At 42.8% G+C, this 13,928-nt stretch overlaps 1 protein-coding gene across 8 annotated transcripts in view; it reads left to right on the top strand.

Moving 5' to 3' along the window:
• Window positions 1-13,928, top strand: part of als2b (alsin Rho guanine nucleotide exchange factor ALS2 b) — a 150,771-nt gene that overhangs the window by 125,019 nt on the left and 11,824 nt on the right. For 6 of the 8 annotated variants that reach the window (XM_087988788.1, XM_087988787.1, XM_087988790.1 and 3 more), the window contains 5 exons: window positions 1,928-2,041; window positions 7,439-7,550; window positions 9,035-9,112; window positions 12,049-12,182; window positions 13,459-13,623. In XM_087988788.1, the coding sequence (XP_087844914.1) occupies window positions 1,928-2,041; window positions 7,439-7,550; window positions 9,035-9,112; window positions 12,049-12,182; window positions 13,459-13,623 (603 nt within the window). The remainder of the gene's footprint in view (window positions 1-1,927; window positions 2,042-7,438; window positions 7,551-9,034; window positions 9,113-12,048; window positions 12,183-13,458; window positions 13,624-13,928) is intronic. The other 2 variants (XM_043693131.2, XM_043693133.2) reach the window with 1 other exon arrangement.

The following is a 13,928-nucleotide window of genomic DNA, read 5'->3' on the forward strand; positions in this document are numbered from 1 at the left end:
ACTGAATGGCCTAATTCTTCTTCTATATCTTATGGGTCCCTCTGTTGGATACTCCCCTAACTGGACCCATAGACATACACACCAGGATAAAGTATCAGCAGAGGTGGGATGAGGTCTTTCAGGACTTCAGTTGTCCTTTGAGTAGGATGACTGTCCTTAACCCTTCCTGTCCTGGGTTGAATTGAAATGGGAGACAAGGAAGGAGGTGATAGTTTCTCCACTTCCTACCACCTTACCTCCATAAGTGCATGCACTAAATTCTTGAGGAAAGGAAACTGCCGTACTTAGCTGCTCTGGTCTACATGTAACTCCAGTCCCACAGCAACGTGGTCGACTCGAAACTGCCCTCTGGATAATTAGGGATGGGCAATAAATGCTGTCCAGCTAGCAACATCCTCATCCAATGAATGAATTAAAAAAAAACCTCTTGACAGTGCAGCACTTCCTCAGTACTCTGCTGAATGATCAAATATGAATGTGTCATCAATTCCTTGAAGCAGGACTTGAATCCTTAATGCTCTGACTTTGACATGAGACTGTAACTGATACAAGGCTTAGAGACTTGTCTGATAAATGCGTAATCAGATGCGATGAGTGTATTGCAGTTGGTATCTCATTTTCTATGTTTATATTGTCAATTTTTGGGAAATGTCTTTGGACCTGTAATCTGCCTTAAGTCTCCAAGGTGGAGAAAACTCATCAGTTTCAGCAACTTTGGAGAGCTTTGGAGTGTGCAGAGGTGCTTACACCTGGAAGCTTCCCTGCGTCTAGTAGCTCATGAGGCAGACAAAGCATGCACTTTTATCTGTTTCCAATCCTGGAGTGGGACTCGAAACTGAAGCTTCTGTTGAAAGGCCAGGGATTGTCTACTGCACCACGAGACCTGTGACTGGTGCAGCTGTTCACTGTGTGAAGAACACACTGGCCTAACCATGTGATGTGCAAGGAATAAGACACTGAACAAGTTGTGAATTGGTTTTGTGGAACCCATTTCCTCAACAAATCATTCCACTGGACCTCCCACTCTGGGGTCTCAGATTGGTGAAAGAAACTACAGAAAGAAGTGTCACATGGTGAGCATTCAAATTCAATCGTAATTCTGATTTCTGCTTCCCCCCCCACACAACACTCTTTAAAGTTATCCATCAAAGTCTGCAGCCAATGGTACAACCAGACTGACCATTGCTTCCTAGCCCCCATAGATCCATCATAACTACCAGGGCAGATCTACTGCATTGTATCCAACCCCTCCTTCCTTAAACTTGAGCCCTTGCCAAAGTGCTGGCTGTTGATCCAGCAATCAGCAGCTCTGTCGCCTTGTCATGATTTATTTTGTGATCATGGGTTTTCTGTACATCATTGTTGTGCTTTATGATCATTGTTCTCTTTATGTGCTCCTAGTTTCACTCCCACCATGCTCCTTCTGACTGGTTTGCCTGTAATATTTCCAACTGCACTTTTGTTTCCTGCCCCTCACTCTTTCTATAATTCTGGCATCTGCTTCCACATGGATTCAAATCCCACTATGAACCTGACCTCAGAACATTGTCAGGGACCGCGTGATTACTAGTCCAGTTACATTGCTCCTATCACTGTGCTACCATCTCCCTATTGTCATGGGTCCTGCTACATCAGCTGTAGATAGATTCTGGGCTCACCCATGATGCTTCTTGAAGTGGAATAGTTTTCTATGATCCACTTCCAGGCATGCTCATATGCGCACAGTCACTTGGGCAAAGTACTGAGGAGTTGATGCAGGGAAGGGGCACAAGGAGAGGTGGAGAGGTATACAGGCAGCTGATGCCACTGATTCTGGACCCCAGAGGGGACATGACACTGAGTGAGGGAAGTGGGAGGTGAGCAAAATCCACTCCTTGTGTTTTATTTCCTCTCCATTTTATTTCTGACTGTTCTTGTCCCCTTGCAGAACGCCCGCCATCAAACGTCCTCCCCCCGCCAGGAGGGTGGGATGGTCCTGGCCGTGGACGTCCCAGGCGCCATCTTCAGCGCACCTCAGTGACCAGCCAGCTGGAGGCACAGGGTGAGCCCAGGCACCATCCATTTTTACCCTTTTCCTTCTCCTCCCTCCATCCCATGCATGGACCACTTCACCCCTGCATGGCACCCTGTCCAATAGCCTGACCTCACTGAAAGGTAATGAAACCTGCCCAGTAGTGTGGCCCACACAAGACTGAGCACATGCAACAAATAGGAGAGTGTCCTGGCTCAATGGCCGGAACAGTCTACTCTTGTTCCCAATTTGTATTTTCCAAACTTGCTGCAGGGGAATAAATTATTCAGTTTTACCTACTGGCATTGAAATACATGTGTGAGCTGAATCAAGTTGGCAGGTCATCAAAAACTCAATGCTCCCAGGCAATTCAACTCATTTCCACATCTTGTCTGCAACTCACCCTGGACTTTGTTTGCTAGAGTGGCCATTGTACTTGTCATGAGTCACGATGGTGAGTGTGAATTCACCATTTGATTTATGTGCCATCACAGCCTGGATTATAAGCTTAGCATCAGTGGCTAGTTTACCCGTCTCTCTGAGTGCACAATACCATCTTGATGTCCTGGAAATGGCAACTTTTTGGGATCAGCTGACTTGTTGGGATCTTCCTTTTCTGTCTAGTCTAGTTCAGCTGCCTGCAGGGCCTTGAATTTGGATATCTAACTTGTGTGTTTGCTCGGGTGGTAAATTTTGGACTCTCAGACAATTGTTATTTCGTGTCTGGTGATGCAACAAGGAATGGTGTTTGTTGTCTAAACATCCCCAAATCCCCACTGACATGGATCATTAAACAAATTGATAACTTGTTGCAGCTCCATAACAAGTACCTGAAATTCCCCTCCCTAAATATATCCCTAAATTAGGGTTGATGCACTCCCACTAGAAGCCAGTGGGAAGGCCTGATCTTCATTAGCCCATTCTTCGAATCACCTTGCCATATGTGGAACATAACAACTAGTTGAGGTTAATTATTGCTGTTCCCTGGTATCAGAATTATTGGGCTTTAGCCCATAGGGGTGCAGGCCATTCTCTTACCCACTGCTCGGAGATTTTAATAATTCACTGGTTTTGGAGCCTGATCAGTCAATGTATGCCAATTGGGATCCTGACCCACATATGACATTGTGGGACATGACTGAACAGGTCACTCCCCAATGCAACCCAGCCACATCCAGTGATCTCCTGCCATAGCCTCCCATCTCCTCAGTGTCAGGGTCATTATATTATTATAATTGCTGAATGTGCCACTCTATTCTGCCCAATCGTCCTTCTATATCCCAGTGAGTTAGCACCTTCATGAGAAGAAGATTATAGTTTTGTGTTTGACAGAGGGCCTGGCAGTTTATTTTAACAGCTAATACCCCATAGGCAAATATGTTCCTTCTGCTGTACCTGTGGGTATTGTTGGAAGCCTTGAGAATACACATGGAAAGCAGGCTTGGCTTGAGCCAGGAATATCATCGGATGTATCTGTTGGATTGGGGATCGTCTAGATTCTGGAGTTGATCTCTGCCTAGTTCTGTATTGTTTTCCAAGATAGAGCATACAGCAAATCAGTACAACTGATGTGTTGTACCTGAGCCACTCCTGCCTTATCTCTGCCCCAAACCATCTCTATCTTCTCATGGTTCCATCCTTATCTGTCTGAGAGTAACCAATATGTCTCTCACAAAGGCCTCTCCTCCCGCCAATGTGGTGAATTTTCTTTTTGAGCCTTTCAGAGAAAGGTAGAAATTCTTTCATTTCTATAATGCCTTTCACATCTACGGAGCTTCCTGTACTGTTCTATATTCATTATTTTTTTTAAAATTGCTTAGTCCATAACTTGACTCTTTTCAGAAAGAGTATTGCCGATGTTTCTCATCTTGCACTCATCAGGACAAATACAATGACACCAAATTTCACATGTGCACAATTATTTATAAAGCAGGAGACCAGGATGTTGATGAGTTGGCAAGTTAATTTTGATGGGCTGTGCTGTTGCCATGGGAAAAGGAAGTCCCAGGGTAATTTGGAAAACTTGCAAGGCTTGAATATAGTCCTTTTGATGGCAGAGAACAGGTCCCTGCGTCAAGACACTTCACTTCTAGCAAGTGTAAGAGAGCCAAACTTGGAGCTTGACCATAGAGGTTTGGCAATGTGCCTCCCTCTTCAACAGTATTTTTTGAATCAGGATCAGCATTGTAATGTCAGAAATGCAGCCAATCTATGCACAGTCGGCTCCCATAGAAAGAGAAGTCATGTGCAGAGAAAGGAGTGAACTGCAAGGAGAGTGAAGATTTTAAAACAGGAATTTGGATATGTGTGGCATTTTACAGGTAAGTTGTGGTTAAGTATTGTGTTTTTATCAAATTGTAATTTAACTGAGTTCTCCAGATTTTAAAAGAGCTGCAAATCATTGGAGGCTTCAGTGTCATACAGTTGTAAGTAGGTATTGATCATTGGGTGAATGGGGGAGGGGTTGACTGGCCTGTGGAAACTGGTGAATGAATTACAAATATTAAGTGGTTATACCTGCAAGAGCACAGAGTGTGAATTGTGTACTGTATAGAGTAGAAGCTTTTAAAATGATGAGTGGGAATTAGGTGTGAGAAGGAAGCAGATGCTAATTAATATGCATCAAGAGAATGCAGGGAAGCAAATGGAAAATCTGGAGCAAGCTAAGTGAAAAGCACTTTAAATAGACAGTTAATTTCAGTGTAATGGCAAGACAGCTCAGACCTGAAGCCAGCACATTCTGCCCTATGTGGAAATTACAACATGTGTTGTTTATCCCAGACAGTGGTGTGTAGGAAGTGCCTCTAGTACCAGCACTTAAGAATTTTTTTAACTTGTTATACCTCACTGGGATAGCGTGCTGACAATCGAGCCCCACTATTCCTGCAGTCATCACACAAACATGAAACATTTTTAAAGGTACGCAGGATTCTCTAATTTACTTGACAAAAACATGGACCAAGTTTCTGTAACAAGAATTATTATTTATTTTCAATAAACAACTCTAGCTACAGAGAAACAATTTTCTTTATTCATTCACGTGATGTGGAGATCACTGGCCAGGCCAGCATTTGTTGTCCATCTCTAATTGTCTACTGAGCAGGTAAGCGTCAACAACATTACTGTTGGTCTGGAGTCACATGTAGGCCAGACCAGGTAAGAATGGCAGTTTCCTTCCCTGAAGGACATTAGTGAATCCAGATGGGTTTTCCTGGCAGTCAGAAATGGTTTCATGTCATCATTAGATTCTTAATTCCAGATTATAAGCTATGAAAGTATAAATTCCACAAGTTAAAACATTCATCCTCACTTGATAAACTTTCCCATGCAGACACAGGCACAGACAGGGGAAAAACATGGGTGTTTAGAGTGGAGAGAAAGATCGGAAAGGTATTTCAATGGTCTCTGTTCACAGGGTTCACTGAGATGGTACTTTTGGGTTTTTCAAGCTTTGCTGCTCTTTGATTCTCCCTCCCCAGATACCGTCACTTGTTTGCAGGTTGACTGGTTCCCACTTTTATAAAGATCTTTGACAAATCATTTAAAAGTCTTCGTTTACAACAGCTAGAAAGACACAAAAAGTATTATCAGCTTTGAGATGCTTTTCACTGCAGAGCTAAACTAGCTGCTCTTCTCCTCTTCCATTGGAAGCCATTGTCATCAATAACTGGTCCCTCCACAAACCAATTAGTGACTTGTTGCTGGATGAATTGTCCTTACAATGAGTGTCAGGTTACTTGTTTTGAAAAAGGTGAGGTGATCCTTCATCAATCCTTGGTTTTTTTTTATAGTAGTTACTTTCTTAATTCAGTTTGCAATCAAAAATACAGAATAATAAAAAGCTATTATCTTTACAAACTTGAGTCATTGATGTTATAAAGCATGTGGACTTTCTAAGATGATGCATTCCAGGTGGTGATCATTCTAAAGCCCAGACTTTAAGCGATTTAGGTGAGGAAGGTTAGGTCATCAAGTTGAGAAGAGTCTGGGATTGTGATGTTTGCTAAGTTGGTTTTGAGTTTTGAAAGTGAAAGTCATCGTATTCCCAGAGGACCATAGCTTGCTTTCATGAGAGAGCAGCAACTTACTTTCATGAGAGAGCTTGGGGATTGTCATGCCTCAAGAAAGAGGCAAGGCCTTCATAACTTCAGCCAGTATGGGAACTGAACCCATGCAGTTGGCATTGTTCTACATTGCAGACCAGCCATCCAGCCATCTCTGGTCACTGGTGAGTCTCAACAATTTGGAGTGTAGTCTAAATGATATCTGTGACACAATAGGACAAATGACACATGGGGTATGATTACAGGTGAAGGTACACAGCAGAGAATAGAAATGTCTAGTGGATATGATAGTTGAAGATGGAACCAAATCTCTGTGTCCATTTTTTTTTAGATTAGATTACATTACAGTGTGGAAACAGGCCCTTCGGCCCAACAAGTCCACACCGACCCGCCGAAGCGAAACCCACCCATACCCCTACATTTACCCCTTACCTAACACTACGGGCAATTTAGCATGGCCAATTCACCTGACCCTGCACATCTTTGGACTGTGGGAGGAAACCGGAGCACCCGGAGGAAACCCACGCAGACACGGGGAGAACGTGCAAACTCCACACAGTCAGTCGCCTGAGGCGGGAATTGAACCCGGGTCTCAGGTGCTGTGAGGCAGCAGTGCTAACCACTGTGCCACCGTGCCACCCACGGTGTCAGGGTAAAGGATATCACTGAGGTGGTGAAGGACATTTTGCAAGGGTCAGAGTATAACCAAAGGTTATGGTCCATATTTGAACTAATTATATAGAAAGAAGCTCTTACTGATAGGTTTCAGTAGTTATAGAATTGAGAGAGTGCTGATTGTTATCATCTGGAATGTACCATTTATGTGGGGGAATCAAATTTCGCTGTAATTTTCAAAAAGCAATTGGACATTGATTTAAAGGTTAATTTTGAGTTACTGCTACATTAAGATCCTGGGATTAAGCAGCTATATCCGTAGAGTGACAAGTCAGCACAGTTCTTGATGTTCGCTCTCTTTCTCACAGAAGATGTTTCTGCAGTGTTGTTGGGTTTGTTTAGCACTGTCCAATGAGTCATACCTGTGTCTGCTTCCACTTTTTCTTTCTCTCTTTACTTCATTCTCTCTCCCTCACACTCTCATCCTCTATCCCTGTCACCTCTCTTTTTTCTTTTGTTCACTCTAGATCCGTTAAAACGTCCTAACCCAAATGTGAACCTACCTATCTTCCACAAGTACTGACAGATCTGAACACAGTATTTTAAATACTGTAAAGCTGTACGTTTTTGCCTTCTATGTTAATTGTTTCTTTTTGGGAAATTGCCTGATTACATCCAATTAGAACCCTGGTTGTTAAATGAAGTCTGTGCTTTCCACTTACAAATGCAGCTGTCCTCCTTGTTTCAGAGGTGAGAAGTACATGGGCATGTGGTTGGATGATATCCGCCATGGCAATGGAGTTGTGGTCACTCAGTTTGGCCTGTACTACGAGGGTGCGTTCAGCAACAATAAAATGATGGTGAGTCTTTGTTCAGGTCATTTGGGTAGATGCAAATTTATATACTCTTAATGAGCAAACTGTCCCTGCTTGAGATGAAATCCACATCAGTTTCTGGAACTGGCCGTATGTTTGACTTTTTCTAACCTTTAATCGAATACCTGCAACTCAAAGAAACTCTCATTTGTGAATCATTAATCTCAGTGCAGACTATATATGATGTAGCATATGTAACATATGATGTATGGGGCTCCCAGCAATCTCTCATTGCCACTTTTTGAGGGTTGCGAACCCCAGTGGAGTTGGACCAAAGGGTCTGTTTCCGTGCTGTACATCTCTGACTAAGTTTGTGAGACATGATTTCCCATGCACAAAGCCATGTTGACTGTCCCTAATCAGTCCTTACCTTTCCAAATATATACAAATCCTGTCCCTCAGGATTCTCTCCAACAGCTGGCTCACCACTGATGTCAAGCTCACTGGTCTATAGTTCCCTGACTTTTCCTTACCACCATTTTTCAGTAGTGGCACCACGTTAGCCAATCTCCAGTCTTCCAGCACCTCACCTGTGGCTAATAATGATACAAATATCTCGGCAAAGGTCCCAGCAATTACTTTCCTAGCTTGTCACAGTTCTAGGGCACACCTGATTAGGTCCTGGGATATATCCACCATTATGCATTTTAAGCAACACCACCTCTATAATGTGGACATTTTTCAAGGTGTCGCAATCTATTTCCCCACATTCTATATCTTCCATGTCCTTCTCAGTAAACACTGATACAAAATACTCATTTAGTATCTCCCACAGTTCCACACATAGGCTGCTTTGTTGATCTTTGAGGGTCCTATTCTCTCCCTCGTTACACTTTTGTCCTTAATGTATTTATGAAATCCCTTTGGATTTTCCTTAACCCTATTTGCCAAAGCTATGTCATGTCCCCTTGTTGCCGTTCTGATTTTCTTTGTTAAGTATACTCGTACTGCCTCTATGCTCTTATACGGATTCACTCGATCTCTATTGTCTATACCTGACATATGCTTCCTTATTTTTCTTGACCAAAACCTCAGTTTCTCTAGTCATCCAGCATTCCCTATACGTACCAGCCCTGCCTTTCACCCTAACAGGAACAATTCTTCGCATACTTGGGATTATTCAGCAAGCACTGTCCAATCACAATCATGTTTAACATTAGTCATGACATCTGAATTGCAAGAATTTGAGTCTGGTCAATACTCTGCCTGTCACGAACAGCCAAACGGATTGGCTGTGATATGATCCAGGGTTGTTGAAGTTGTGCTGATATGCACAAGACAACGAACTTTGACACAATGTCTTTTTTTTTAACGAGACTGACTGTTGAAATAGGAGTGTATGCTTATTATGTGAAGTTCTTGACATAAATATGAAATGGTATAAAAGTTGGGTTCTGGGTCCCTGTGATGGAGGGGATCCCAACCAACATATTCTGAGCAGTAATCAAGAGTCTGGTTCATTTGTCCAGGGCTCTGGTATCCTGCTTTCCGAGGATGACACCAGCTTTGAAGGAGAGTTCTCAGATGACTGGATCTTAAATGGAAAGGTAAATTGATGAGAAAATTGAAACAACAACAGACATTGCTGACAAAACTCTTAAGAAGGTCACTGGACCTGAAATGTTGACTCTGCTTTCCCTCCACAGATGCTACCATACCGACTGCGTTTCTCCAGCAATTCTCTGGTGTTGTTTCAGATTTCCAGCACCCACAATTCTTTGTTGTTGCTTTAAATGAAAATGTTGATCCAGATTTAAACAGCTCGAGCTGTTGAACAGCAATCTTCCAATAAACCTCTATCAACGATGTTGCCAGGGTTGGAGGGGTTGAGCTGAAGGGAGAGACTGAATAACCAGCGGCTATTTTCCCTGGAGTATCGGAGGTTGAGGGGTCACCTTACAGAAGTTGATAAAATCATGAGGGGGCAAGGATACTGTGAACAGCCAAGGTCTTTTCCCAAGGGCAGGGGAGTCCAGAACTACAGGATATAGGTTTAATGTGAGAAGGGAGAGATTTAGAAGGGACCTGAAGGGCAACTTTTTCACAGAGTGTTGAGTGTATTGAACAAGCTGCCAGAGGTGGTGTCGGAGGCTGGTAATTACCACATTTAAAAGGCATCTGTATGGGTACATGAATAGGAAGGGTTTAGAGGGATATGGGCCAAATGCTGGCAAATGAGATTAATTTAGGATATCGAGTCAGTGTGAAGGAGTTGGACCGAAGAGTGTGTTTCCATGCTGTTCATCTCTATGATCTTGCATTATTTTCATGGCTCGGAGATTGTTCAAGCAGTAGAAGACAAAGAGCAAGGATAATGAGCTAAGCATTACACTAGTTGTTCTTTCCAATTGATATTGCACCAAATGGAAGGAAGATAGTAATGTAATATTTAGCCCATAATCTTTACTTTTTGGAGGCATCTGTACTGAGGCTTTAATAAGCATAAATTTACAAGTCATCAGTGGATTAAGTTATTAAACAAAACTCGGAGCAGATTTCAACACAGCTAATCCACCATTCACCCAAAAAAAGGCTTGTGTGGATCGTTTCTACTGATGAAAAGTTATCAACAGTGCAGGTCCAAGGAGATGTTGAAATCCATGTCTGTTGATCAGTAAACTGTAGAGGTCAAGTCCAAAGCAAAATCAAAAAGGCTAATGTCAGTATGTGCGCTAGATTCCAGGACAAGGGAACATACCTTAAAGCCAAAGCAGTAGATACTAAAACCAAAAGAGAAAATGCTAGAAAATCTCAGCAGGTCTGGCAGCATCTGTAAGGAGAGAAAAGAGCTGACGTTTCAAGTCTAACTGACCCTTTGTCGTAGCTAAAAAAAGGGGAGAAATAGGGAGGTATTTATACTCGGCTGAGAGAAGGTGAGTCATGGCTCCAGAAGCAAAGGTAGCAATAAAGAGGTGATACTGACAGTGCATATAGAGAGATTATAGGGAGATTAGGAGCTGTGAATGACCAAGGCTGAAGCCAGTGCTATGTGACAAGATATGTGGGGGATGGGTGAAGCAGAGGCAAAATGGAAAACAGGGGAGAAGGGTAGCAAAGGGGGAAGAGGAGAGAAAAAAGGTGATGAGAGAGGGGAGCGAGAGAAAGAGACGATCAAGAAATAAGAGGTATAGAACAGTGAAAAAAATATTTAAAAAGGCAATAAAATAAATGAAATAAAATTACGGAACAGAATGAAAACCAAGGGATCGAGATGGGATAATCATCTGAAGTTGTTGAATTCAATGTTGAGACCGGCAGGCTGTAACGTGCCTAGTCGGAAGATGAGATGCTGTTCCTCCAATTTGCATTGACCTTCACTGGAACATTGCAGCAGGCCAAGGACAGACATGTGGGCTTGGGAGCAGGATTGTGTGTTGAAGTGGCAAGCCACGGGAAGGTCCGAGACCCGATTGCGTACAGACCGAAGGCGCTCAACAAAGCGATCACCCAGTCGGCGTTTTGTCTGTACGCAATCAGGTCCCGGACCTTCCTGTGGCTTGCCAGCTCTTTTCTCTCCTTACAGATGCTGCCCGACCTGCTGAGATTTTCCAACATTTCTCTTTTGGTTTCAGATTCCAGCATCCGCAGTAATTTGCTTTTATCCAGTAGATACTAACTGCATTAACAATGTATAAAATAAGATGGATTTACTTTTACTATCCAAGAGTATGAAGGCATATATTAATTTGATTTATTGTCACGTGTATTTATTACAAATAGTGAAAAATCTTGTTTAGTGTTGCCACTCTTGGTACCATCTTCAAACACAGAAAATAAATCAAAAGAAAACATGAAGCCAGAAAAATCAAACAATCTTACAGTCTTGTCTCAGTAAAGCTAGGTGGTCTTTGGAACAGCTCCTGCTTCTAGCTCAGCCATGGGCCTGGATCCGGGCTCAAGGCAGGTATACAGAACATATTTAGGTACAGGCCAACAGTGTCCTCTTTGAATGATGGAAACTTACCTTTCCCAGTTCTGATCGAGTACGTTTTGTGGCCAATCGTGGCAGGTTCCTTTGGTGGAATGCAGGTATACTCGACTGAGTGGAAAGGGGACAGTAACAGGGAAAGGAAAGACTTGCATTAATATAGAATCTTTCACAGCCTCTGGTCACCCCAAAACATTTTTCAGCCAATGTAGCGCCTGTAAAACGTAATTTTAAAGGAAATGTTTGTGCTAATCTGTGCACAGCAATCTCCCACAAACAGCATGTATAATGACCAGATCATCTGTTTTAGTGATATAAATTGAGGGGTTCTGCACAGCCCTGTTTCCGGGGTTACTGTGTCATTGGTGTTTAAATTCTATCTTTAAGCACCAAGATCTGATGGTATCGGAGGTGAATGAACATTTTTGGGCATGTAGTTGGAGGTTTTACATGAGCTCTGAGACACCATAATACCACTGAGGATGCTGTGCTTCATTTCTGCAATTCTGAATCATTGCAAATAAATATGACTTATCCAGGTCTTTGTATCTGCAGGGAATCCTGACCATGCAAAATGGTGACTACTTTGAAGGAACTTTCAATGGAGAGTGGGGTGCAGGGATTAAAGTTGCGGGGACATACTTCAAACCTAACTTATATGAGTCCGACAGTGAGAAATCGCGTGTGCTGTAAGTTGTATTGGTCTTGATCAAAGTTGTGTCTCATCCAAACAACAGCTCTCTCTGCAGACTGTCTGTCAATTATATCTATCTGAGAAATACTAGAACAGATCTGTAATACATGCACAGTTTTTAATGAGTGAGCAGTTTTACAGTAGAAGTCTTGTTTAGTGGCTGGCAATTGTGACTATATTTCAGAACATATGAAATAGAAGCAGACATAGGCCATTCAGCCCCTCAGCTGCTCTACTATTCATCTAGATCATGGCTGATCTTCGACTTCAAGGTCATTTTATCTGCACCATTCCCATTTTCCTGTTAATTTTAACATTGCAAAATATGGTCACTAAATGTCCTTTGATGATAGGAATTGCCACAATACCTGCAGTCGATAGCTATAAAGATTCTCCACTCTGAGAGAAAAGGTTTCTCTTCCCAAATTCTGAGACTAATTTCACAATTTCTAGATCTCCCCACACCCACCAACTGTCGCCCAGTAAACATCCCACCTACATCTACATTTCCAAGTCTTTGTATATTTGCTTGAGAGAGTTCTTCATCATTCTTCTGGACCTAAGAATACAAGCCCAGTTTTTTTTTCTGTTTCTCCTCACATGACAGCCCCACCAATCAGTCTGGTGAACCTTTGTTGTGTTCTTTCTATGACAAATACATCCAACCCTTGGGTAAGGATTGCACTTAGTTGCAGCGCAATGAGGTTTCTGTTGCACTGCACTATAAACTCCATTTCGTTCATCTTTTCCATTGATTCATTTTCTCCCCACTCCAAGCAGAATGTACACGTTTTGGTTGACTGTAGCGATGTGTGCATGTGCCACTTGCTGAAGAAGCTCTCCTCTCATGAAAAGAGGGAAGAAAGTGGTGTTTGGCAGTATGAAGCACTAAGCAGAGCTGGATTCAGTTATCTGATGTGCTTGATACTTGCAGAGAGAACTCAACATTAGAGAACCAAGTTGTGTCCCTTCTTTGCAAGTGGGACATTGAAGTCATTGAGGCATCACTGCCCTGACAGAGATGCACAGGCTTGACACAGATCAGTGTTTAAACCTGGGAATTTCCTCCTCTGTTTATAAAAGCCATATAATTGTGTCTCCTTCTGACTTTTAGATGTTAAGCTTTCATAGTTTCATAAACATCTGGAGTGCGTGAGCAAGACCGAGTGTAGTGAACAGCAAATTTCCCTGTTGATTGCTGCTCCTGGCAGTCTCACAGTTGGTCCCAGTTCTGATTTTCAGAGTCACTGTACATTTTAATGTGTTCACAGGAAGTTGGGTAAACTTGCAGTGCACCCTGATGAGAAATGGAAGGCCGTGTTTGATGAGTGTTGGAGTCAGCTTGGCTGTGAAGCTGCTGGGCAGGGTGATGTCCTGAAGGCTTGGGATAACATTGCAGTTTGTCTCACCACAAGCAGACGGCAGCACAAGGACAGGTGAGTGTCAGTCAGCCGGTAGGTCAGTAGAATTGTCCCAACCTTTGGATCTGATGGACACTTGTTACAGCATGGTTAGCATTCAAAGCCAGAGCAGAACCATCACTCCACCACCACCACCCTTCACCATCCCACCTCACCAAATGCTATTAAATGAGGGCATGGCATTGCTGTTCCTGCCACTAAGGTCTTTGGAGAAATGTGCAGCTTCTGTTGGTACTTACGCCTCCTCCCCAGTGCTTAGTCCTGCCCTTTTTCCTTTTTATCTAGCTAGTTAATTTTTGGTAAAATCCATTGTGTCATTG

The sequence above is a fragment of the Chiloscyllium plagiosum genome, unplaced genomic scaffold, assembly GCF_037043375.1.
Source record: "Chiloscyllium plagiosum isolate Xiang-an unplaced genomic scaffold, Cpla_swu_hap1 HiC_scaffold_7, whole genome shotgun sequence".
Lineage (NCBI taxonomy): Eukaryota > Metazoa > Chordata > Chondrichthyes > Orectolobiformes > Hemiscylliidae > Chiloscyllium > Chiloscyllium plagiosum.